This window comes from Oncorhynchus kisutch, linkage group LG8, assembly GCF_002021735.2.
Source record: "Oncorhynchus kisutch isolate 150728-3 linkage group LG8, Okis_V2, whole genome shotgun sequence".
NCBI lineage: Eukaryota > Metazoa > Chordata > Actinopteri > Salmoniformes > Salmonidae > Oncorhynchus > Oncorhynchus kisutch.
Window position 1 is genome coordinate 62581231 of NC_034181.2, and position 24685 is coordinate 62605915.

The 24685-nt window shown below is 43.1% G+C and overlaps 1 protein-coding gene across 23 annotated transcripts in view; it reads left to right on the top strand.

Moving 5' to 3' along the window:
• The window catches only part of LOC109895444 (tight junction protein ZO-1), a 150442-nt gene that overhangs the window by 55805 nt on the left and 69952 nt on the right, over positions 1-24685 (top strand). For 4 of the 23 annotated variants that reach the window (XM_020489127.2, XM_031830809.1, XM_031830808.1 and 1 more), the window contains exon 1: positions 1333-1763. The exons of 18 other annotated variants lie outside the window; for them this stretch is intronic. In XM_020489127.2, the coding sequence (XP_020344716.2) occupies positions 1740-1763 (24 nt within the window). In that variant the 5' untranslated portion in view covers positions 1333-1739. Of the gene's footprint in view, positions 1-1316; positions 1764-24685 lie in introns of those variants that run through there. One more of the 23 variants, XM_031830807.1, reaches the window with a different exon arrangement.

Genomic DNA, 24685 nt, shown 5'->3' on the forward strand with positions numbered 1-24685 from the left:
GGTCTGGTGGCAAATTAAACCCAAGACCATCCACACCTACAGGGCACCTCTGGCCTGCGCCAGCTGTACATGTAAGAAAAGTCAGGAGCAGTGTGTGAACGTGATTTCCTGGTTTGTCAAAATGGCTGCTTGGGTTGGAAATAGAGAAGCTCTGTGCGCTCTGAGCAAAGTGGTTACTTAGATGAACATTTGTTATTATTTTATTTTATTTATTTCACCTTTATTTAACCAGGTAGGCAAGTTGAGAACAAGTTCTCATTGTCAACTGCGACCTGGGCAAGATAAAGCAATGCAGTGCGACACAAACAACAACACAGAGTTAAACATGGAATAAACAAACATACAGCCAATAATTCAATAGAAAAAGTCTATATACAGTGCATGTAGACATCGTTGTTTTTGAAATGTTATGTCACAGGCTGAAGCTACTTCTGATTTCTTTACAAGTAAGATATGAACTGATTTATTTTACATTGAGAGATATAGCCCTACAGTATGTTGTTTACTTTGAAACAATGCAAGCTGAGCTCTGAGGTTCAGCGCATCCTGTGGGTTGGTTCCGGAAAGCCATAGGAAGTATTCTGAATGACAGCTATGGCCCGCTTGGTTTCCTGTGTGGTTGGTTATCAACCACACAAAACCCAACTTAAAGTCATGGACTGGATTTTCAGTTGAAAGTTGACCTGAAACATTTTTCTTTGGTTTATGACTTTTACTTATGAAACTTGTAGACTGTGTCCCAGACTTGTCTGCCATGCCACCAACTACTGTGGTTGCAAAAGTCACATAATAATATAAAATAGTGTTTTCAGACATATTACAAGTTATTAAGTCCTATTGCAAGATATTTTTGCAAGAATAGTTCTACGTTTTATGTCTCAAGGATCGTATAAATCAATGTATTTTCAATTTATATGTTAGGTGACCCAGGTGTTTTAGGAGTTTACAAGTACTGTGTTTCATTATAGTAAATAAACACGGCAGTCCTGTCAGTCACCCAGTAAAAGTGAACATTCAGCAGCATCACATCAGCGAAATCCCCTCTCCTCTCTTCACAATTGTCCATGGTCCGCATAGTTCATTATAAAGAAAAATAGTGATATCCGTTTTTTTGTTGTTGCATTAAGAATAGTTTATATGGGTAAATTAATATATAACTATAACGTATACGTTTGACCTGAATGTCCGATATACATGCATAATCATAATATTTTGTTTAGAATAAGTATATTTAGTTCAATGACAATGCCCAGGTTTCCATCCAGTACCATCACCCCTACAGAGGTGCAATGGACTCTTCCAGTCAGACATGTCACGATTGTTGGTTGGAGAGGAGAGAATCGAGCAGGGAGAGGCATACAAAGCCTGCCATTGCAGTTTTACTGCTTTGGATTTGCGGACGAAGTGTTATCTACATTTTCTTCAAACGTTTCAGTCAACATTCTTAAGAGAAAATACATTAAGGCAACGTATTTGAGTTGGCTATTTTAAACGGAGTAATTGCAGATGTATAGACATGTAGGGTAAAGTTACGTTTAAGGCAAACTACGAAAGATAATGAACTTTGGACTTTTCACACACACATTTGGGTCATGTTTCTCGACGTCCTGAAAAAATAAAATATTATTGCCCGGCGTGGCGGCAGCTGGGAGAAATTCAGAAGAAGGAATTTTGCGTTTTGGTTGAAGTGATAATACTAACACTAACTTGCTACTTTGGGAGCGGAGCTAGCAAGTAAAATGTCTGCCAAAACAGCTTCTAAGGTAGGATACCCGACGGAACTACAGAAAAAAAGTTATGAAGTATATTTTATTTTGCGCCGAATGCATAATATTCTCATCAAGGGAAACTGGGAAATACTATCAACATCAGATTGTTGGTCTAGTTTGTGTCTCTGTCAATGTTGTCAGTGGTCGATGAGATCTACATGATCGAACGTTACCTCAACTTTATTTACGTTAGGTGAATGTCATTCATGCGACCAGGGAGGTATTGATCATGAAACATTCAGGATTTTATAATGTTTTGAAAAGAAGCAAAACAGAACTGGTTCACTAAACAGATGACTCACTAAACTGACAACTTGTATGCATATTATTGTCGGAGGTGCCCCAATAAAACACCTGTGGATCATCTACATATGGGGACCACATACCATTTCTTCAATGCTGATGGTTAGTTACAATTTTGAGTTTGTCTTAGCAGTGAAAACAGTTACTCTGGCAAACTTTATTTGAATGGACGATATCACAGTAATGCCTTGCAACACTGTAATGGTTGGTTTACCGACAATCAAAGCCGGGGTAAAATAATGTCCAGTGTTAATCAATTATTTCATAGTCTTGATACAATGACACGATTGTTCATTAGAACCAATAGTGAACTACAACCCGTAGTTTTATCTCGGCGTCATTCACCGGGCAATCATGTTTGTTTACTGGGTTTATGCAGATTTTCGTGTGAACTGGGTCAATTTAGACACATCTCAACTGTACATGCTATTGCTCCACACACACTGCGTAGGGTCCAGATTGACTAGACTAGGGCATAGCTTGTCAAAGCCATGTGGATTCAAGTACGTCATGTATCAGTTCTAGTGGTTTGAGTTGTTTTAACCTTGTTTGACCAGGTGAAAGCTGGTAGCAACACATTTTGGGAGTGGTTGTAAATAGGTTAATCCACAAATTACAACAATACCAATGTTTTCAAGTATGTCAATCATTTCCTCTGTCACACAGAGTTGTCTGACAACCTAGGAATGTGTAATGTAGTTTCACACTAATGAAATTCAGGTTTGGTCTGTTTTTCCAGTTCAGGTGGAACCATCTCAGGTGATGTAATGCAGGGTTGTCCTATGTGGTGTGTCACACTACAACATACTTTAGATATTTAAACTGTCCATTGAAATAAAGTAAGTGCAAGTGACAACTGAAGTGTAAAGTTCTGTTTGCTGGATGGTGTTTGGTCTGTCAAGAAGGCTATCATCTGTTTTAGAATGTGTTGCTACCAGCATGTGTTCACTAAGAAATAAGCCTTCTGGTTCATTTGGCCATCACTCTCTGGCCCACTTGTTCAATCTGAATACATCACCTCTGCTTGGACTATTATGTTTTCATTATAGGATACCTTACCTTACTTTGAGTTAGGGGCTGTTGTTTGGGATCACTGCTTGATTAAGGATTAGCTTTTAGGCCACATTAAGCAGTGCATGCCCCCCCCCCCCCCCCCTATTTCACTTCACATAACTATTTAACTCCTATAGATGTTTGTAGTACAACACACCATACATGCAATATCTCTCTAGCTATGAGGAATGCCAGCAATGTTGTGTGAAAAGTGTAACTTGAATGCCTATGGTTTTATCTGTCCTGTCACAGGCCCGTGTGTACTACGACTTCGTCCAGAGGAATTTCACCACGCATATTCCAGTGGTCAGAGTCACATTGAGTAATGAAGGACACAGAGAATGATCTGAATTAATAGGCTGTTTCTAGACCAGTGTTGTGACACCTGGAACAGGCCATGATCACATCTGTAGTTGTGGTGACATAATCTCTGTCAAAGGTCAAGAATGCTGAAATCAAACCCTAATAACCAGGAAAGATGTAAGAATTCTGTTCATTATCCATGTCACAGTCACGTAATTGTAGTTTTTACAGTGTCACATAATAATTGTTTACTTATTATTGTCCTCATCATAATGCATTTCCTGTCTTGGAGGAAGTGTGCAGCACAGCCTCATGTTTATCTGAGAAAGGGATTAGGGAGAGCTCACTCAGCACAGTAGTAGTAGCAACAGCATTTCCATAGTAGTGTTTCTGCTGGAGCACGAAGTAGGAGTGGACGTGTTTGTTGCCAACATCTCAAAAGCTGTGTGAAACCCCATTAATCCAGCTCATGCAGCCTGCATGAAAATGAAGACATTAACTCTTCTTCCACACTACATTTTAATTCTGTCCTCATCCCTCCCTTGCCTTTCACTGTTTACACTCGCTGAATAGGAGTACAACACAACAAAATACAAATAATTTATTGTATCAGCTCGCTCTAAAAATAGGCCACATGCTTGTGTTTTCAGGGTGAAAGAAGAGTAGTGAAAGCAATGGGGTTGAAAGGCTTTGCAGTCTGTACTCTTGTTCTCCCTCTCATGTATGACTGGAGAGGCTGTGGTAATTATGAGGACGAGTCCCTGTGGCCTTAGTGGACTCACTCAGAGCGGTACGTCTTCTGTTTTCCTTTGATGATGATTACACATCTCACATTTACATCAGCGATGGGGGGGGGGGGGGGGGTGCAATTAGGCTTCTCTGTGGCCTGGAGACGGGATGTTTTTGTTTTCCAGTATCACTGGTCGCTCTTTGTGGTCCTTTAAAAAAAACTATGGCTAGAGCGAGCTGCTGGACGTTTTCGTGCAGACAGGGCTAGTCTCTCTCGCTCTCTTTCTTTGTGCCATGAGAGGGCCTGCGGACAGAGCGTTTCAAGTGGCCCACATGAAGAGAGGAGCTAGGAGCCCTGGCCCCTTGTGCAGCTGAACTCTGAGTTGTGGTCAAACAAAGTGTTCTAATAAATAAGTTATCTAGACTCCACTTTTTTGTCACTAGTTTATCTAGTAGTGAAATACATTCATGTTATGCTTAAAGACATGCTACAGAACTTTGGTGACTAGTAAGTATATTTTAAACTTCCTGCTTTGGGCTGGATGTGTCAATGTGTAGTTCATACATGCAGAATTACTGTATTACCACAATTAGAGCCACACAATCCCTAGTTAGACACAATCCCTAAGTGACTGTTTACTGGAAGCTGTGCAACGCCATTTTCCCCCAGGTGGGCCAGCCCCCTAGCATTTCAAGTTCTAGCCAATGAGCTTCAGTCCCTCGCCATTTGAATGACAGCTAGCAAGATGCACACACAGCAGAGCGAGAGAGAGTAGTGTCGTGTGCACATATGTGACACAGTTTTCCGGGACCACTTTTTGACTCGTGAGCTTTACGTTCAGAAATACTGCCTAAAAAGTAGACAAAAGTACTGGAGAATCTCTAACTCGACCCACACAGCTCTTCTGTCTTATGTAACGGTAGCCTAATTGTTTACACGAAGTCTCTCATAAATCATTCATAACATGCATTATAAACTACAGTTACTTATGGAGATATATTAAAACATGTAGTATGAGAAATTATTGAAATGTTTTACATAAATTTGATGTACAAACATGGTTTGTTTTGGATTGTGTTTGAATTAGAGTAGGTTGATAAGGACAAGAATCCATACCTGGACAAATTGCCTGAATTGTGCACCACAGTTGTTTTTCATTATCCTTAAAACTACTACTACTAGTTTGATGGTTGTAGCCATCAATTGTCCCATTAACGATCAACCACATAAGCAAACGTATTTTGTTTCCAACTTCACATTTCTATTGGGACGAGGTTTTACACATTTAGATGATGAAACATTGCAAAGCTTTAATGTGTAGCTGTTGTGTGTTTTTTATTTTATTGAATAGTGCTGGAATTCTGTAATCGCTGTGTTATTACCATGAGTGGACATTGCGATGCTAAGCCAGGGCTTTTCTCTCCGTCACATGAGGAGATCCTGTGTATTTTCTCGAGGGAGTGGCATTTCCCCTTCTTCCTCTCCCCAACCCCTTCTCTTCTGTTGAGTGCACTCACCCATGCTGGAGACTTCATTAAGATGTCCCAAACTGACACGGTCTGTGTCCAAGATAGATCCCGTCGTCCCAGGGGAGTTGACTGTTGCCCCTGGATGAGCAGCAGCTGAACACTTGTCACTGACCGCTGGGGCCTTCAGAGCATTCTTGGCAAGGGTGCTGTCCTTCAGCCTGTCCAATGCCATATTCTATTCCAGTTCCACATGGCTGTGTTGCATACGATCGTGAAATTAGCACTGTGGTGTTTCTCTGTCTTGGCTCGTATGATAGCTAGCTAGAGCACCCAACCTCTGCTCAAAACCAAATGGGTCAAGAGGGGGACTGGAATGCAAAATGTCAAAAATGGCTGCTCAGAATGCACATATTTCTTGGGATAGGTTTAATTAAAATGCTCCTTAAATGGCCTGCTGTGGTGTAGTATTTTTTTCCCCCCCATTCTCTTTTGAAGTCCATAGATTTATACAGCACAGAAAAAAAGGCTCTTGTTGGAAGTGTCTTCCCCCTTGTTATTTTGTCATGGGTTGCTGTTAAGGAAGAGAGGGCAACCTGCTGTTATGTTTTGGTAGCATGATACTCGAAGTGCTGCACTTATCTTATCAGTGGGTATCGGTCCTATAGATACCTTTTATTTGTGGAAGGAATGTGAAGACTGACGGGCACAGCAGAGGCAGTTAGTTATAGCAAGACGGAGAGAAAGAGCAACAACATGCTACAGGGAGGGGAGGGGGGAGATGCACTGCCTGGCTATAATCTGAATCACATGCAACCTCTTAAAAAAGACCTCACCCATAATCACAGCATTAAATCCTAGAGATATGGGGGTGCCTTTTCCCTATTTGAAGTCCACCATTATTTTCTTCTCACCGCTTTCTATCTGTGACCCCAGAATAGTGGCTAGATAGAGAATTGATTTTGACAGCTTACTTGAGGGTTCTTACAGAATTCCTAATCTATGTAAGCCTAAATGTACCAAACACAGCTGTAGACTAGATTGATTGACATTTAATTTTCTCTAGATTGTAGGAGGAGTGATACCACAGTGTGTTGGGGAAGATGAACGACCCGACATGTTCTCTCATTGTCTCAGACAGGTAGACGACCCAGTCTGCCAGTATGCTGCTCCTGGTGTATGGTGTGTTATTACTGGTGTGTCTGTGTGTGAGTAAAGTGTCTGGATAATCACAGGGATCATGAATGGGGGAGGAGGGATGGTTGATTATTGTGGTACTGACTGGGAGTGTCGTGGTGTTTTCCCAGGCAGGGAAGCACACAGCAGGGAGAGCAGGTCTGTGTGTGTGTGTCCCCCGGCCCTCCTGCTGAGTCAGTGGATTGATACTTATCTCCCCCAGTCACACTGGTGCCTGGTCCCTGGGTTTGGGTTCCAGGAAGGGGTGCCTGCTCTCTGGGTTTGGGTTCCAGGAAGGGGTGCCTGCTCTCTGCACCAACCAGCATCTCGGCAGGCGTTTCTGTTTTGGCTCCTCGAGAAGGAACTGGGGTTTCGGTAGCTACCCCAGTGTGCGTGTTTGGTTTGTAAAATGGGAGATTTGATGTCCCTGCCACTCCCAGGCCAGCCAAGCCACCCATCATTGGCTTGTTGGCAGGTCAGGTCTCTGAGGATTTGTCCCCAGTCAGGAACCACCAGCAGCACAAGGCTGGTTGTTTCTGTGTGTGAATGACTGACTGACTGCAGCTCAGATCGTTGAAATAGATTCATCCTATGGCTTACCCTACATTTCTTTAGTCACTCGTTCGGGAAATTATCATGTTTTTGTTATGTAGGTCACCTACAGGCTGCCACAATGCTGGAGCCCTCTTCACAGTGCAAGCCCATCCTATTTTGCTTTAGTCATTAATTATTTTTGCCCCTAAATCTGGACAGAGGTTATGGACGATGACGTACAATATTTACATATGCATGTCATTACAATGGTCATACTTCAACCATAGGCCCCCGTGTTCTAGGCTGGCCATTCATACAATTTATTGAATATTCACTACATTTCATGTCTGCTCTGTCCTGTGTGTGTTGTTTTATTAAAACATGCCTTGATACAGATCAGACTAAATCAGTCTCAGATGCAGCTGCACAGCACTTTCTTCTCCTCTCACTCTCTCCCCAGCACACTTTGGAGAGAGAGAGAGAGAGAGAGCGAGCGTGTGTGTGCTTCTTAAGTTAGTGTTCTTTTAGTTCATGTCTGTCCCGTTGAGCAACTCTGCCATGTTCACCTATTCCTCCCTCCTTCTCTCACCCTCCTTAAGACGTCAACATACTTCCCAGCTGGCATTTTGTTATGTTTTTTTTCTTTTTTTCTTGAGGAAAGCCGAAGTCGGTAGCTGAAGTCTCTATACCCCTTCATCGGTGATTGGTCAACAGTAGGGATTCTTCAGTAAAGTCTTGGTTTTCATTCAATGAGAGACAACTCGATTTCGTGAAAATCTTTGAAATACTGCACTAAGATCTCCTTGGCAAAAATGCCTAAATTAAGTGAGCTATCTTAGAATAATTCTGACTATTTTCAGGAAGTGTATACCAGCAGTTACCATTCCCAGGCTGCTAGGTGGTTGCTACTTCATTAAAGTCCCTAGGACATTCACAGTATTAGGCAAGACTGCCTTCTCTTCTTGTGCACCAGAGGCATGTATTGGTCTACAGTCCATGCTTCATCTAGATATGTTAGTGTCACTGAAATGATTTAAAAATATAAAAATGTTAGAGGGGAGTGAATGTTTTTTTAGACTGGCTCATGTTGTATGTTTTAATTCTGTAATGTATTGATTGTTGATGTTGTCTTGGCCAGGTCTCCCTTGAAAAAGAGAATATGGGTCTCAATGGGCTTTTCCTGGTTAAATAAAAAAAAATACTGGCTACGCCATCTCAAAATGGACAATACTATTGCTGCTTTTTTCTCGTTTATCAAGTGAAGGTCTTTTAAGGGAGTATGAGAGCACACTCTTTCGGATCTGGGCTAGGCGCCAGCCGAACTGAAGCAAGCTGCCGCCTCTACTCTTCCCACCTTCCCCTTATCCTCTCCCATCCACTGTTATTTTGTGTTTAAAGTCCGACTCAGTACACAGGAAAAATATCATTACTCCAGCCCCGGGAGCAACTTGGTTTACTTTGGTAAATTGCATAATTAACACAGCAAAACCTAAGCCTGCTATTTTCTACTGTTCAACTCTGCCCTCTGAGTTTTACTCCACTGGAAATCCCTTTCAAATGTTATATAGTCACCATTTGTGAAATTGTAGAATTCACCTTTTAATTAAGTGTATGAGTTGTAATTTCTCAGAAAGGCATTTGAGGTAATGTTAGTTTTCCAGTAATACAATTACAGTTCCTCAGGAGAAAGAATGTAATCTTTGCTGTCCTTTTGTATGCTCCAGTGTCCTGTTTATACAAACTACAAATTTAAATGGTCTATAATGACCGATTTTATACGTGCAGTCAGGATAAGCATTCAAACAAGGCCTTCCTGCCACTGTTTACACACACACACACACACACACACACACACACACACACACACACACACACACACTCAAAACAACTATGTTGTCTGTCTTTGTCAAATGGCTATGGCAGACAATGTTTTCTCACAATGCACACAACTCCTGTTGAGTTCTGATGGTGTACTTGACTGAGGCAATAGTGTGCACACTGTGTGCACACCCATGTCACATGTCTCTTATTTACCCCTTTTAAGGTGGAACCTGAGAATGTTGTCCTCTAACACATCTCTCTCTCAGGATCCCAGCCCTTTGAGTCAACATATAGCCCACTCCCCCTGTCCCCTGTAACTTCTATGTTGTAATTAGTTCATGTATAATGAGATACTGGGTCTATGCCTAGATTGAGGCTGAGTTTATCTAGAGTTTAATCAATCAAATGTATTTATAAAACCCTTTTTACATAAGCAGACGCCATGGTGCTTATACAGATACCAAGCCTAAAACCCCAAAGAACAAGCAATGCCGATGTAGAGGCACAGTGGCAGGAAAAGGCAGGAACCTAGGAAGAAACCTAGAGAAGAACCAAAGCTCTTGCTAGATGTTGGTGTTATTAATTATGGTTTGTTGTTATTATTATTATTATTATCCATGTACTACTCATTAAAGAATGCATGAGATGATAATTTTGTCTCCTCTGAAATGCAGGGTGGGAAAGGAACATGGCTGCCCGGCCCCTAACAGTAACCAACTCATTAATTCAGTAAATGTAGGCCTCAGCCTGGCCCACAACATGGCCATTATAACTGAGAGGCTCTGAAAGCTTGGGAATTTCTCTGAGTGGACTTGGCTTCTGGTTTTAGTGGGGCTGGGCCATGTGACCCTGCTGTGAGTGTGTGTATATGGAGGCCCAGCCCTGCTGGCGTAGTGGGTATGGCTTCCGCATGCTCCGGCTCAGCTGGCTCCTAGCTGAAATCGGCTACGCGAACCGAACGAGTGTGCTCGCATACCTTCGACCATCGCTTGAAAATGAGAAATGCGGAAATAGCATTGTTTTTCCATCTTGAGACGCTGTAGCCAGTATACACTTCATCAAAATAGTCCAAATTAATCTAAACTCAAGAAATCTTAGTCGTACAATTTTTACATCTAACTAGGATGTTAGGTACAGTATTTCTCAAGTGAAAAAATGTGCATGGAAAATTAGTTGTCTCATTGATTGACAACAAACATTTAATTTTAGAATCCCTACTGACCAATCACCGATGAAGGAGCGTAAACTTCGGCTTCCGAACTTTGACTTGCCTCGATTGTTTTTTTGTGTGTGCACGAACAGCCGAAGAAACCCTTGCCGAAGGCCAAAACAAACGCCACAAAATGTCGTCATAATATATGCACAAACTGTTTTAGATGGGAAGCTGCTCTGTTGTCCTCTACTGTAGGGACAGGCACCATCACTCTCTGGATGCCAACATGGTCAGGCTCAAGGACCCCCTGCTGAATACACCCTTTGTTTTACCACATCAGCAGTGTGTGTGCGTGTTTTTGTTTTTCAAATCCCAGCTCAAGAATGGTGACATAGGAACGTTTTGTCAGGGGCCGTGTTTGGTTTTAGTTCCATAGGACAACACTAGCCAACACACCCCCATCCCCAGTCACCGTTAATTAACCTCCCTTCGTTAGGCCCTGCCTTATGTTGCTCATTCTGAAAGGCCCATTCACTAGCAGGAGATGTTCCTCCTCCTATGGCAGAGTTGTTATGGGCTTGCTAATTACTGCACCTCTGATTTGTGTTTGACTGGAAACAATGGCTTGTTGAATTTTTCTGTTTTTACAACCTACCCAAGCCTGTTCTTTCAAAAGTTTATATTAGTGTCCTGTGATAAGTAAACTAATGCAGTAATCTTCCTGAGTGTTACAATCTCTCGCTCTGCATGTTCTCATACTGAGCTCAGTATTTCCAGTGTTATCAAAAAGAGAAAAAGCGAGAGAGAAGCAAGGGAAAGAGATAAAAGGAGGGAGAGCGCGAGAGAGTTGGAGAGCTTTTTATCAGCACATTCCTGACCTGTGTTAAGTTTGTGTGTGTGTGTGTGGGGGGGGGGGGATTTACAGACTCCTGTTGGCTAGCGAGGCCAGATTCCCTGCTGCCTGCATGGACCTGGTTATCATCCCTGACCTCATTGCAGTTTAATGGGTCAGACTCACCGCCAGGATTGTCAAACGTTTGCCTACCGATAGTACATAGCACATCAGAACAGAGTGTTGGCAGACCTTTAAGTCTTCAGCCACGTCGTCAAATTCTCCAAACCAGAATGTGGCCGTAGCGTTGTTTGGTCATGCATTTCCAAGTGTGTTGCTTTATGGTCTAGTCAATGTTAGTAACATTAGCACATCTAGCTAGTTGGCTATTGTTCTACAAAGCCCTTGTTGATACTAGCCAGATGGTCACAGCTAGATAACTGGCTAGCAAGATGTGAAAGAAAATATTTAATAAACTCTCCATAATCTCACACAGCCCATAGATATATGTTTAGCTAGCTGGCTAATGTTCACTAGCTAACTAGCTGTTGTGCTAGCTAGGTAAAGTAAAGACACTACATTGACTCTTGATGGCCAGCTACAGGCTGCTTCATGGAAACTAATCCATTGTGATTTAAGTATGTTACTAGCTACAGTGGCCAGATAGCATTTAATGCATTTAAGCATTTAATGTTGTGTGCATTGTGCTGCAATGCATTGCTCAGTTAGCAAGTTAGCTAGCTAACTAATAACCTAGTGCACATTATCAAACTTAACAACAACAAAAAACTTAAACTTCAGACTAGATGAAAAAGCTGTAGACAAAGAAAAGCTTTGTTTTAGTGAGAACAATTCTGATGAAATACCGTTATAGAAGTTAAAGTAAAAACCCAAACCAGTCTGTGCATCAATACCGGTGTATATAGTAAAATACTGTATACCGTCCAGCCCTACCAGTTCATTAGATACCTTTTTGACAGTGATTATGTTACGCCCCTGAAAACAGGGGAGAAATAATCACGACAGTGATACGGTGCTGTATTCTCAATTCAACGTTTAGTTCAATCATTTCACAAAAGTAACACATTACAAAACAACAGAAAACCCATTATACAAATAACACAGCATAATATCTTATTAACAACGCGTATGTTCATTCACAATCGACATAAAATGGCAGCTACTCTCAGTACGATGCTATTCTTCACTTCAACCGAGCAGGGCTAATATTACTCTCTTCAAACTTAACTCTAACTTCCTCAAGACGTTACTAAGACACACCTTAAACACTCTTGACATGTTAGCGAGTTATAACATTTAAATTACTATTTTTATCATCAATAAAGTACCTGAAAACAGGGGAGAAATAATCACGACAGTGATACGGTGTTGTATTCTCAATTCAACGTTTAGTTCAATGAGAAAAGACCGCGATTTCCCCAGGAATATGGGTGGAGACCAGAGCAATCGATCTCCGGCTCATAGATTAAGAGCATTTCGTAGATCACAGATTAACACTTTTAGGCACCACAAAATCAAGTAATCAATATAACGTTTACACATTACTCTCACAATTCGTACCCTTTGACAGATTTGAACTTTAACACAATTATATGAATGTTATCAATCTTTATCAACTGATACTGAATGCATCTTTTTAACCTTAGATGTTTTAAGATCCTCACATACTATGAACTTACTAATACTTTTTAATGTATAACAGGTAATGAATATTTCCTTTAACCTGTCACAATTACAGGTGAAGTGCAGGATGTGTTTAAGGAAGTGGTTCAGTGCAGCTTTGAAACTTAGGCTCTGATAGTGCTGCTGAACAGCACAGAGGGTGTTTGTGGGGAAATGTTTATGTTCCAACAGAAGTTCATCATGCTCCATCCCTACTGCTGATGGCTGAGAGAGAGGACAGTTAGGATCTGGTTGAGTGGGGATGACTTTGCTGGTGGGCTAGCTGGGAATGATATGCTAGGCCTACTGTATCTCTCTAGGTCACTGGGTAGCACTGCTGCAGATCAGCGCTGTGAAAGTCTCTTAGATGAAATAATCCTAATTTGTGACTGGTTACAGGATCGTGGACGTTTGATTCTAGTTTCTACATCACAGTAGGGACGTTTTTAAATATAAATATTAAAAATAAAAAGTTATTCTTCAGAAATGCCTTCTTGAACATGTGAACTTTAATGTGCCTTAAATACGAACTTGTATGGGATCCGTAAATATGAATAAAACATTTTAATTATGAGCCAAGTTTAGCCAATTAGAAATCACTAAGCTACAGTGGGGCAAAAAAGTATTTAGTCAGCCACCAATTGTGCAAGTTCTCCCACTTAAAAAGATGAGAGGCCGCCTGTAATTTTCATCATAGGTACACTTCAACTATGACAGACGAAATGAGGGGAAAAAATCCTGAAAATCACATTGTAGGATTTGGTCACCTACAAACAAGCAAGATTTCTGGCTCTCACAGACCTGTAACTTCTTCTTTAAGAGTCTCCTCTGTCCTCCACTCATTACCTGTATTAATGGCACCTGTTTGAACTTGTTATCAGTATAAAAGACACCTGTCCACAACCTCCAACAGTCACACTCCAAACTCCACTATGGCCAAGACCAAAGAGCTGTCAAAGGACACCAGAAACAAAATTGTAGACCTGCACCAGGCTGGGAAGACTGAATCTGCAATAGGTAAGCAGCTTGGTTTGAAGAAGTCAACTGTGGGAGCAATTATTAGGAAATGAGAGACATACAAGACCACTGATAATCTCCCTCGATCTGGGGCTCCACGCAAGATCGCACCCCGTGGGGTCAAAATTATCACAAGCAAAAATCCCAGAACCACACGGGGGGACCTAGTGAATGACCTGCAGAGCGCGGGGACCAAAGTAACAAAGCCTACCATCAGTAACACACTACAACGCCAGGGACTCAAATCCTGCAGTGCCAGTCGTGTCCCCCTGCTTAAGCCAGTACATGTCCAGCCCCGTCTGAAGTTTGCTAGAGAGCATTTGGATGATCCAGAAGAAGATTGGGAGAATGTCATATGGTCAGATGAAACCAAAATATTACTTTTTGGTAAAAACTCAACTCGTCGTGTTTGGAGGACAAAGAATGCTGAGTTGCATCCAAAGAACACCATACCTACTGCGAAGCATGGGGGTGGAAACATCATGCTTTGGGGCTGTTTTTCTGCAAAGGTACCAGGACGACTGATCCGTGTAAAGGAAAGAATGAATGGGGCCATGTATCGTGAGATTTTGAGTGAAAACCTCCTTCCATCAGCAAGGGCATTGAAAATGAAACGTGGCAGGGTCTTTCAGCATGACAATGATCCCAAACACACCGCCCGGGCAACGAAGGAGTGGCTTCGTAAGAAGCATTTCAAGGTCCTGGAGGGGCCTAGCCAGTCTCCAGATCTCAACCCCATAGAAAATCTTTGGACGGAGTTGAAAGTCCGTGTTGCCCAGCAACACCCCCAAAACATCACTGCTCTAGAGGAGATCTGCATGGAGGAATGGGCCAAAGTACCAGTGCAACAGTGTGTGAAGACTTACAGAAAACGTTTGACCTCTGTCATTGCCAACAAAGGGTATATAACAAACTATTGAGATAAACTTTTGTTATTGACCAAATATTTATTTTTCACCATAATTTGTAAATAAATAAATAAAAAATCCTACAATGTGATTTTCTGGATTTTTCTTCTTCTAATTTTGTCTGTCATAGTTGAAGTGTACCTATGATGAAAATTACAGGCCTCTCATCTTTTTAAGTGGGAGAACTTGCACAATTGGTGGCTGACTAAATACTTGCCCTACTGCATATAGGGAGAAAGACAGGATCCTTTCTGTCTAGACATGATTGGCTGAGATAACGGAGGGTTTGGACTAGCCCGAGATATGAATCCTGATTGGTCTGTCTTGTCACAGGCTTCTATAACAGAATGGGAGCTTCCCTGGTCAGTATACAGTGCATTCGAAAAGTATTCAGACCCCTTGACCTTTTCCACATTCTGTTAGTATTATTCTAAAATTGATTAAATAAATAAAAAATCCTCATCAATCTACACACAATACCCCATAATGACAAAGCGAAAACAGGTTTTTAGAAATATAGGCATATTTATTACAAATAATTAACAGAAATATTCAGGCCCTTTGCTGTGAGACTCAAAATTGAGCTCAAGTGCATCCTGTTTCCATTGATCATCCTTAAAATGTTTCTACAACTTGATTGGAGTCCACCTGTGGTAAATTCAATTGATTGTACATGATTTGAAAAGGCACACACCTGTCTATATAAGGTTGACAGTGCATGTCAGAGCAAAAACAAAGCCATGTGGTCAAAGGAATTGTCCGTAGAGCTCCGAGACAGGATTATGTCGAGGCACAGATCTGGGGAAGGGTACCAAAACATTTCTGCAGCATTGAACATCCCCAAGAACACATTGGCCTCCATCATTCTTAAATGGAAGAAATTGGGAACCACCAAGACTCTTCCTAGAGCTGGCCAAACTGAGCAATCGGGAGAAAAGGGCTTTGTTAGGGAGGTAACCAAGAACCCGATGGTCACTCTTACAGAGCTTCAGTGTTCCTCTGTGGAGATGGGAGAATCTTCCAAAAGGACAACCATCTCTGCAGCACTCCAAAAATCAGGCCTTTATGGTAGAGTGGCCAGATGGAGACCACTCCTCAGTGAAAGGCACATGACAGCCCGCTTGGAGTTTGTGAATCATGGTGGTGGCAACATCGTGCTGTAAGATTGTTCTTCAGGGACTGGGAGACTAGGCAGGATCAAGGGAAAGATGAACGGAGCAAAGTATGGAGAGAGCCTTGATGAAAACCTGCTCCGGAGTGCTCAGGATCTCAGACTGGGGCGAAAGTTCACCTTCCAACAGGACAATGACCCTAAGCACACAACCAAGACTACACAGGAGTGGCTTCGGGACAAGTCTCAATGTCCTTGAGTGGCCAGAGCCCGGACTTGAACCCGATCAAAGATCTCTGGAGAGACCTGAAAATAGCTGTGCAGCGACGCTCCCCATCCAACCTGACAGAGCTTGAGAGGATCTGCGGAGAGGAATGGGAGAAACTCTCCAAATACAGGTGTGCCAAGCTTGTAGTGTCATACCCAAGAAGACTCAAGGCTGTAATCGCTACCAAAGGTGCTTCAACAAAGTACTGAGTAAAGGGTCTGAATACTTGTGGAAATGTGATATTTCAGTTTTTTGTTTGTAATAAACTTGAATTTTTTTAAATAAACTGTTTTTGCATTGTCATTATGGGGTATTGTGTGAAGATTGATGAAAAAATAAATGCAATCCATTTTTAGAATAAGGCTGTAGCCTAACAATGTGGTAAAAGTCAAGGTGTCTGACTACTTTCCAAATGCACTGTATAGATCATCTTTGCTACCCCAGATGTTATGGAAAGATATAGCTATGAACAACTGCAAAATTGTTGCTACAGCTCTCAAAAACATTGCGGCACTGAATTTAACTGGTGCTATCGACAGATCTCAGTTGGGAGAAGATTTAAGTAGAGAAGACTTTCTAGAGGACAATGCCATGCTGACGTGATCATTTGCATGTGAATTCTTAAAGAGATGGGTGGGGCCAAGGCTTAAGAGAGTGTGAGCGATGCTGAATGGGCACAAACAAAGGAGCTCTCTAGCGAGAGTGGAAATCTTAGCAACATCTTTCAATGGCATTTTCTCCTACTTGTCTCATAAGTTTATCAACTTTCAAAGCAGCATAGCTTTCTCATATTTCACAAAATTTGACTTAAGCTCATGTAGCGAGATTGGTCACATTTCATAGGACAGACAGGGGAGGGATGATGGGGAGGGTTTAGTGGGCAGGGCAGGCAAGGCAGCGACCTTTGGAGTAGCACTTCACGTTATACATGTGTAATACCATTATAGTTACAGCATTCAGAAATAACCATTCTTCACTCCTTAGAGCAGTGAGAAGTTGATGTCGGTGCTATAATTAAGAAATAAGGCTCGAGGGGGTCTGTTATATGGCCAATATGCCACAGATAAGAGCTGTTCTTACGCACGACGCAACACAGAGTGCCTGGATACAGCCCTTAGCCGTGGTGTATTGGCCTCAGCAACGTAATTAGAGCAGTAAAAACAAATGTCATACCTGTGGTATACCACTGCTTTCAGACAATCAGCATTCAGGGCTCGAACCACCGAGTTCATAATATATAATAAGCTCTACTGTCGCAGGGCGGTCATCAGACTGTCATCCTCTGGAAGTTACAGGGGTTAAGCCAGGCAGGATTGGCTCTGTACTGCAGTCGCCTGATATAGGAGCAGAAATATCATGTTTTCTTTCTAATACTTCAGCTGGCCTGGTATTTGAAAGAAACCCGTTCCCATTTCCTGCTTCTGGTGACCAGGTACACCAGGCAGGTCACCCAGAGCTGCCACTCACCAGCCCAGATGTGATAGTAGAGGGTCAGTAAACAACAGAAGGGTCAGAGCCTGAGGAAAGACTTCAGTTAGTAAATCCTCCTTAACATTAAAGACAGCAGTACACAGCCAGCACGCGCCATCCACAAACAGTGTTGTGTCCCACAGGCCATGCTCCCAGCTCCTGGGACTGACATCACACTATGAGCAGCAAGTGAAGGTCACCATGGAGCCTCATTCAGGAGCTATTCACGTGGGGTTTGTGTCGGTTCCGACTAGTCCTTTCCAGCTCATCCATCCTGCCTTTGTGAGACAGACAGCATGGACCTTTGAGAGAGAGCGAGAGGAACATGGCAGAGATTTACTTTTTAATCCCGAATGCCATGGATTATAGGTTTTGTATTTTATTCGGACTATTACCATCAGATATTAGTGTGTCCGTCATGTTTGTAAAGCAGAAATCCCCATGAGAGCTTGATGAGGAGTGTGACAGGGTGAGTTCTCAGGGTATGAGCTGAGTGAGTCAGTGCTAGTTGAAATTAATTGACTCCAGCATGTTTTAGTGTGTCAGCACATTCAGCAGCGAGGCAGCACTGTATCATCAGCCTGCTGGCTGTCTCCTCTCATCACAGCTTGGTGGGACTCTGTCTGCTGGGACTTCTTTCATTACTGGGTAGAGGTGCGTTTAGCTACTGTCCTTACTGCCACACTCGAAAGGCATGTTTTCTGTGTTTACCTTGCGCATGTGTTTGCATATATAGTGTTGTACGTATATGTTCATTTGAGAAACAGATGTGAATCCAGAGGGCTGCGATTGCATGAGAGTGTGTTTGGTAATGTGTGCATGTCTCTCAGCCAGACCATGTGATTCTCTGTGTGTGTCACAGGGCAGAGGATGCAGCTGCATTCTGGGCCCTCCTTCCTCTGGGATCCAGCTAGAGGGCTGATAAGGTTGCCATGGTTACACTTACCCACGGTGACATCACGAGGAAAAGCTGGCTGCTGGTACATGCCGCTGCTGTGGGTGTTGCCCACGTCTGATTGGCCGACGCTTGCCTTCGCTATACTCTAAAATACGAAAGCCCGTGTGATGGGTTTGCAGGGCCTCTCTCCCTCTTTCTCTCCTCTGTACAGAGCAGGCACGCAGGCTATTAATAGACGGATTGTGAAAAAAAACACTTGACCGGCCAATATTGTCTGAGCGGTTGAGTTGGCAGCTCATTTTAATTTGACTAGTTATAAAATGTTAAATGTGATTTAAGAGAGCAAGATAAAAGTAATAATAATTTGGGCTACATTGCTGTTGAGTACATCAGAGCATAGATGATCCAGACCAATGTAAAGGGAAGCGTTCTCTTGTCTATCCCAGTATTCATCAGGCTTATGAAATGAGGTGGGTTTTACCTTACGTAGTACACACATTCCAAATATTATGAAGAGGAGCTTAGGGAGGGTTATGTCATAGGAAAGCCTGTGGTGTCATGGCATCCCCTCGGTACAGCTCTCTCTGCTCTGGAGCCTGTCTGTGGTTGGCTGATAGCAGCCAGGTGTTTGTGGAATCTGTCACATCTCCTGAGTGGAACAGTAATGTATAGCCCATTTACAGAACACCAGCCATCCAGAGGGCTGAACACAACCCAAGGCACCAGGCACTCCTCCTCCTCGTAAGGTACTACACAGTCATGTGGATTGTTTTTACTCTATATTAGTTCTCTCTATATCTCACCAGCTATGTAAATCCTTTTATATAACGCTGGCGGCTGTCACGTTGGTCATAAAGAGTAGACCAAGATGCAGTGTGGTATGTTTCCATCCTTTATTATGGAATAGAAAACTTCAATGAACAAAACGAACAAACTAAACGTGAAGCTATAATAATGCTTACAGGCAACTAAACATAGACAAGATCCCGCAAAGCACAATGGGGAAAATGGCTACCTAAATATCAAATCAAATCAAATGTATTTATATAGCCCTTCGTACATCAGCTGATATCTCAAAGTGCTGTACAGAAACCCAGCCTAAAACCCCAAACAGCAAGCAATGCAGGTGTAGAAGCACGGTGGCTAGGAAAAACTCCCTAGAAAGGCCCACAGAACCAGGCTATGTGGGGTGGCCAGTCCTCTTCTGGCTGTGCCGGGTGGAGATTATAACAGAACATGGCCAAGATGTTCAAATGTTCATAAATGACCAGCATGGTCGTATAATAATAAGGCAGAACAGTTTAAACTGGAGCAGCAGCACGGTCAGGTGGACTGGGGACAGAAAGGAGTCATCATGTCAGGTAGTCCTGGGGCATGGTCCTAGGGCTCAGGTCCTCCGAGAGAGAGAAAGAAAGAGAGAAGGAGAGAATTAGAGAACGCACACTTAGATTCACACAGGACACCGAATAGGACAGGAGAAGTACTCCAGATATAACAAACTGACCCTAGCCCCCCGACACATAAACTACTGCAGCATAAATACTGGAGGCTGAGACAGGAGGGGTCAGGAGACACTGTGGCCCCATCCGAGGACACCCCTGGACAGGGCCAAACAGGAAGGATATAACCCCACCCGCTTTGCCAAAGCACAGCCCCCACACCACTAGAGGGATATCTTCAACCACCAACTTACCATCCTGAGACAGGGCTGAGTATAGCCTACAAAGATCACCGCCATGGCACAACCCAGGGGGGGGGGGGGCGCCAACCCAGACAGGATGACCACATCAGTGAATCAACCCACTCAGGTGACGCACCCCTTCCAGGGACGGCATGAGAGAGCCCCAGTAAGCCAGTGACTCAGCCCCTGTAATAGGGTTAGAGGCAGAGAATCCCAGTGGAAAGAGGGGAACCGGCCAGGCAGAGACAGCAAGGGCAGTTCGTTGCTCCAGAGCCTTTCCGTTCACCTTCCCACTCCTGGGCCAGACTACACTCAATCATATGACCCACTGAAGAGATGAGTCTTCAGTAAAGAATTAAAGGTTGAGACCGAGTTTGCGTCTCTGACATGGGTAGGCAGACCGTTCCATAAAAATGGAGCTCTATAGGAGAAAGCCCTGCCTCCAGCTGTTTGCTTAGAAATTCTAGGGACAATTAGGAGGCCTGCGTCTTGTGACCGTAGCGTACGTGTAGGTATGTACGGCAGGACCAAATCAGAGAGATAGGTAGGAGCAAGCCCATGTAATGCTTTGTAGGTTAGCAGTAAAACCTTGAAATCAGCCCTTGCTTTGACAGGAAGCCAGTGTAGAGAGGCTAGCACTGGAGTAATATGATCAAATTTTTTGGTTCTAGTCAGGATTCTAGCAGCCGTATTTAGCACCAACTGAAGTTTATTTAGTGCTTTATCCGTGTAGCCGGAAAGTAGAGCATTGCAGTAGTCTAACCTAGAAGTGACAAAAGCATGGATTAATTTTTCTGCATAATTTTTGGACAGAAAGTTTCAGATTTTTGCAATGTTATGTAGATGGAAAAAAGCTGTCCTTGAAATGGTCTTGATATGTTCTTCAAAAGAGAGATCAGGGCAATTTTGGGGCTTCACCATGTTTCATTGAAATGTACAGCTGTGTGTCATCCGCATAGCAGTGAAAGTTAACATTATGTTTTCGAATAACATCCCCAAGAGGTCAAATATATAGTGAAAACAATAGTGGTCCTAAAACGGAACCTTGAGGAACACCGAAATTTACAGTTGATTTGTCAGAGGACAAACCATTCACAGACACAAAACTGATATCTTTCCGACAGATAAGATCTAAACCAGGCTAGAACTTGTCCGTGTAGACCAATTTGGGTTTCCAATCTCTCCAAAAGAATGTGGTGATCGATGGTATCAAAAGCAGCACTAAGGTCTATATGATTAATATGATCCCCAATCAGAGACCACGATAAACAGCTGCCTCTGATTGGGAACCATACTAGGCCAACATAGAAATATAATTCACCTAGATAACCCATCCTTAAATCACAAAAACCTGACCCAATGTGGGAGGTTCCGAGTGGGCATCTACCGTCGGTGGCGGCTCCGGTGCGGGGTAAAGTACCCACTCCGCTCGTGGACACGTCATCGGAGGAACCGGACCGTGGCTCGTTGCTGGAAGAACCGGACCGTGGGTCGTCACCAGAGGAACCAGACCATGAATCGTCGCCGAATGCTCCGGACCGTGGATCGTCGCTGGAGGCTCTGGACCTCTGGACCGGGACCTGTCGCCTGGAGTTTTGGACTGTGGAGGCGCACTGAAGGCCTGATGCTTGGGACCGGTACAGGTGGCACCGGGCTGATGACACACACCTCAGGGCGAGTGCGGGGAGGAGGCACAGGACGCACTGGGCTGTGAAGGCGCATTGGAGACACAGTACGTATGGCCGGCTCAGGATATACTGGGCCGAGGAGGCGTACTGGAGACCAGGAGCGCTGAGCCGGCACAACCCGTCCTGGCTGGATGCTCACTTTTGCACGGCAAGTGCGAGGAGCTGGCACAGAATGCACCGGGCTGTGGATGCGCACTGGAGACACATTGCGTATCGCCGTAAAACATGGTGCCTGATTGGTCCCACGCTCCTCACAGCGACTGTCTTGCTCCAGACACCAAAACATCCACTCTACCTCATCACTCCCCTCAACTATCTCACAATACTCCTCGCTCAGTCTACTCCAATATTCCTCTTCGCTCTCAGACTCGCCACTCCGCTTTGCGGACAAACCCCTGCCTCTCGGGCTTCCGTCGTGGTCGTGAACTTCGGAGTCGCCGTTGATCCTCCTGCGTCTGCTTCCATGGAAGGCTTTCGTCTCCTGCCATTATTTCCTCCCAAGTCCAGGATGTCTTCTCCTCCTGGCCACACTGCTTGGTCCGTTTGTGGTGGGATCTTCTGTCACGTTCGTCATAAGGAGTAGACCAAGATGCAGTGTGGTATGTTTCCATCCTTTATTATGGAATAGAAAACTTCAAAGAACAAACCTACAAAATGAACAAACGAAACGTGAAGCTATAATAATGCTCACAGGCAACTAAACATAGGCAAGATCCCACAAAGCACGATGGGAAAATGGCTACCTAAATATGATCACCAATCAGAGACAACAATAAACAGCTGCCTCTGATTGGGAACCATTCTAGGCCAACAGAAATATAATTCAACTAGATAACCCACCCTTAAATCACACCCCGACCTAACCAACATAGAGAATAAAAGCTCTCTATGGTCAGGGCGTGACAGCGGCGAACAAGTGTGCCCACATACTCAAAAAACATTCGCTTGAAAGAACAAGAAAAAAAAGCGGCAAAGATACTAGTTGTCCATTATGAGACGCCGTAGCCAGTATACACTTGAGGTCAATCGATTAATCGGAATGGCCGATTTAATTAGGGCCAATTTCAAGTTTTCATAACAATCGATTGTGGGCATTTTTTGAGAAAAAAAAGTCAGTTAAGAACACATTCTTATTTTCCATGACAGCCTAGGAACGGTGGGTTAACCTTTCTAGGGCAGGCGTTCCGCTAGCAGAACCCCTCGACAACATTCCGCTGAAAAGGCAGCGCGCGAAATTCAAAAATATTTTTTAGAAATATGTAACTTTCACACATTAACAAGGCCAATACAGCAAATGAAAGAAACTTCTTGTTAATCTTCCCATCGTGTCTGAATTCAAAAAGGCTTTACAGCGAAAGCACAACATATGATTATGTTAGGTCATAGCCAAGTCAAAAAAACACACAGCCATTTTCCCAGCCAAAGATAGGAGTCACAAAAAGTTGAAATATAGATCAAATGAATCACTATCCTTTGATGATCTTCATCAGATGACACTCATAGGACATCATGTTACACAATACATGTATGTTTTGTTCGATAATGTGCATATTTATATCCAAAAATACATGGATTTTACATTGGAGTTTACATTGGCGCGTTACGTGCAGTAATGTTTTGATTCCAAAACATCCAGTGATTTTGCAGAAATACTCATAATAAACATTGATAAAAGATACAAGTGTTATTCACAGAATTAAAGATAAACTTCTTCTTAATGCAACCGCTGTGTCAGATTTCAAGAAAACTTTACGGAAAAAGCATAATCTGAGAATGGCGCTCAGAGCCCAATCCAGCCAAAGAAATATCCGCCATCTGGTGATGAGTAGCAGGCAGTTGAATTTGAGCATGCATTTCATCCAGACGTGAAAATTCTGCCCCTTCACCAAGAAGTTAAAATAAAAGTGTTCATTCAGTATTGTTGTAATTGTCATTATTATAAATAAATAAAAATCTGCCGATTTAATCGGCTTTATTTTGGTCCTCGGCGTTAAAATCATAATCAGTCGACCTCTAATACACTTCCTCAAAATAATCTGAATTAATCGAAGATGACTCAAGAAATCTGTAATTGATTTTGATGTTTTTACCAATGACATCTTAGTCGCACAATTTTATATCTAACTGATGTTTGGTGCAGCATTTCTGAATGAAAAAATGTGCATGAAAACGAGTCGTCTCTTGTTGAAGGACAACAAACACTTTACTGAAGAATCCCTACTGTTGACCAATCACTGACAGAGGGGCGTAGACTGCGCCTACCAACTTCGGCTTGCCTCAAACCTTTTTGTGTGCCCGAAAAACCGAAGTCCAAAACGAACAAAAAACGTCACATGTCGTCAATTATATATGCACAAACTCTTCCGACTGTTTAATCTTGGAAGCATGCGGGCGCCTTTAGTCACGTCTCTATTTGGGTCTTTTAGGGTGCTCAATATAGAAAGCCAACTCCGTTGCTCTTAGCTACTCACTTTTTCCACGGATATTCTCTGTACATTTGCCTTCCTCCTGTAATTCTCCAGCTTGTGTTATCCACTGGAGTCCTTCTATTAAGTTCTTGTATAAATACATTGCTGTGGTGAGCAATGGGCTGCAGCCTTCCAGCAGTAAGTCCTGTCAGTGGCATTGCCTTGTACAGTGGTGGTCACTGGTCCTTTTTGTGGACGTCTGTGTGTTTGATGTCCACAGCTCCACACAGAGCTCTTCCAGGTGTTTTCTTCACACCTTGTTTGACCCACTCACATCAAAAAGAGAGCCCTGAAAAGTGTTAGCTGCACTGGTGTACTAGGAGCACAGTATGCTGGTCCTCTGAATCAGTCCC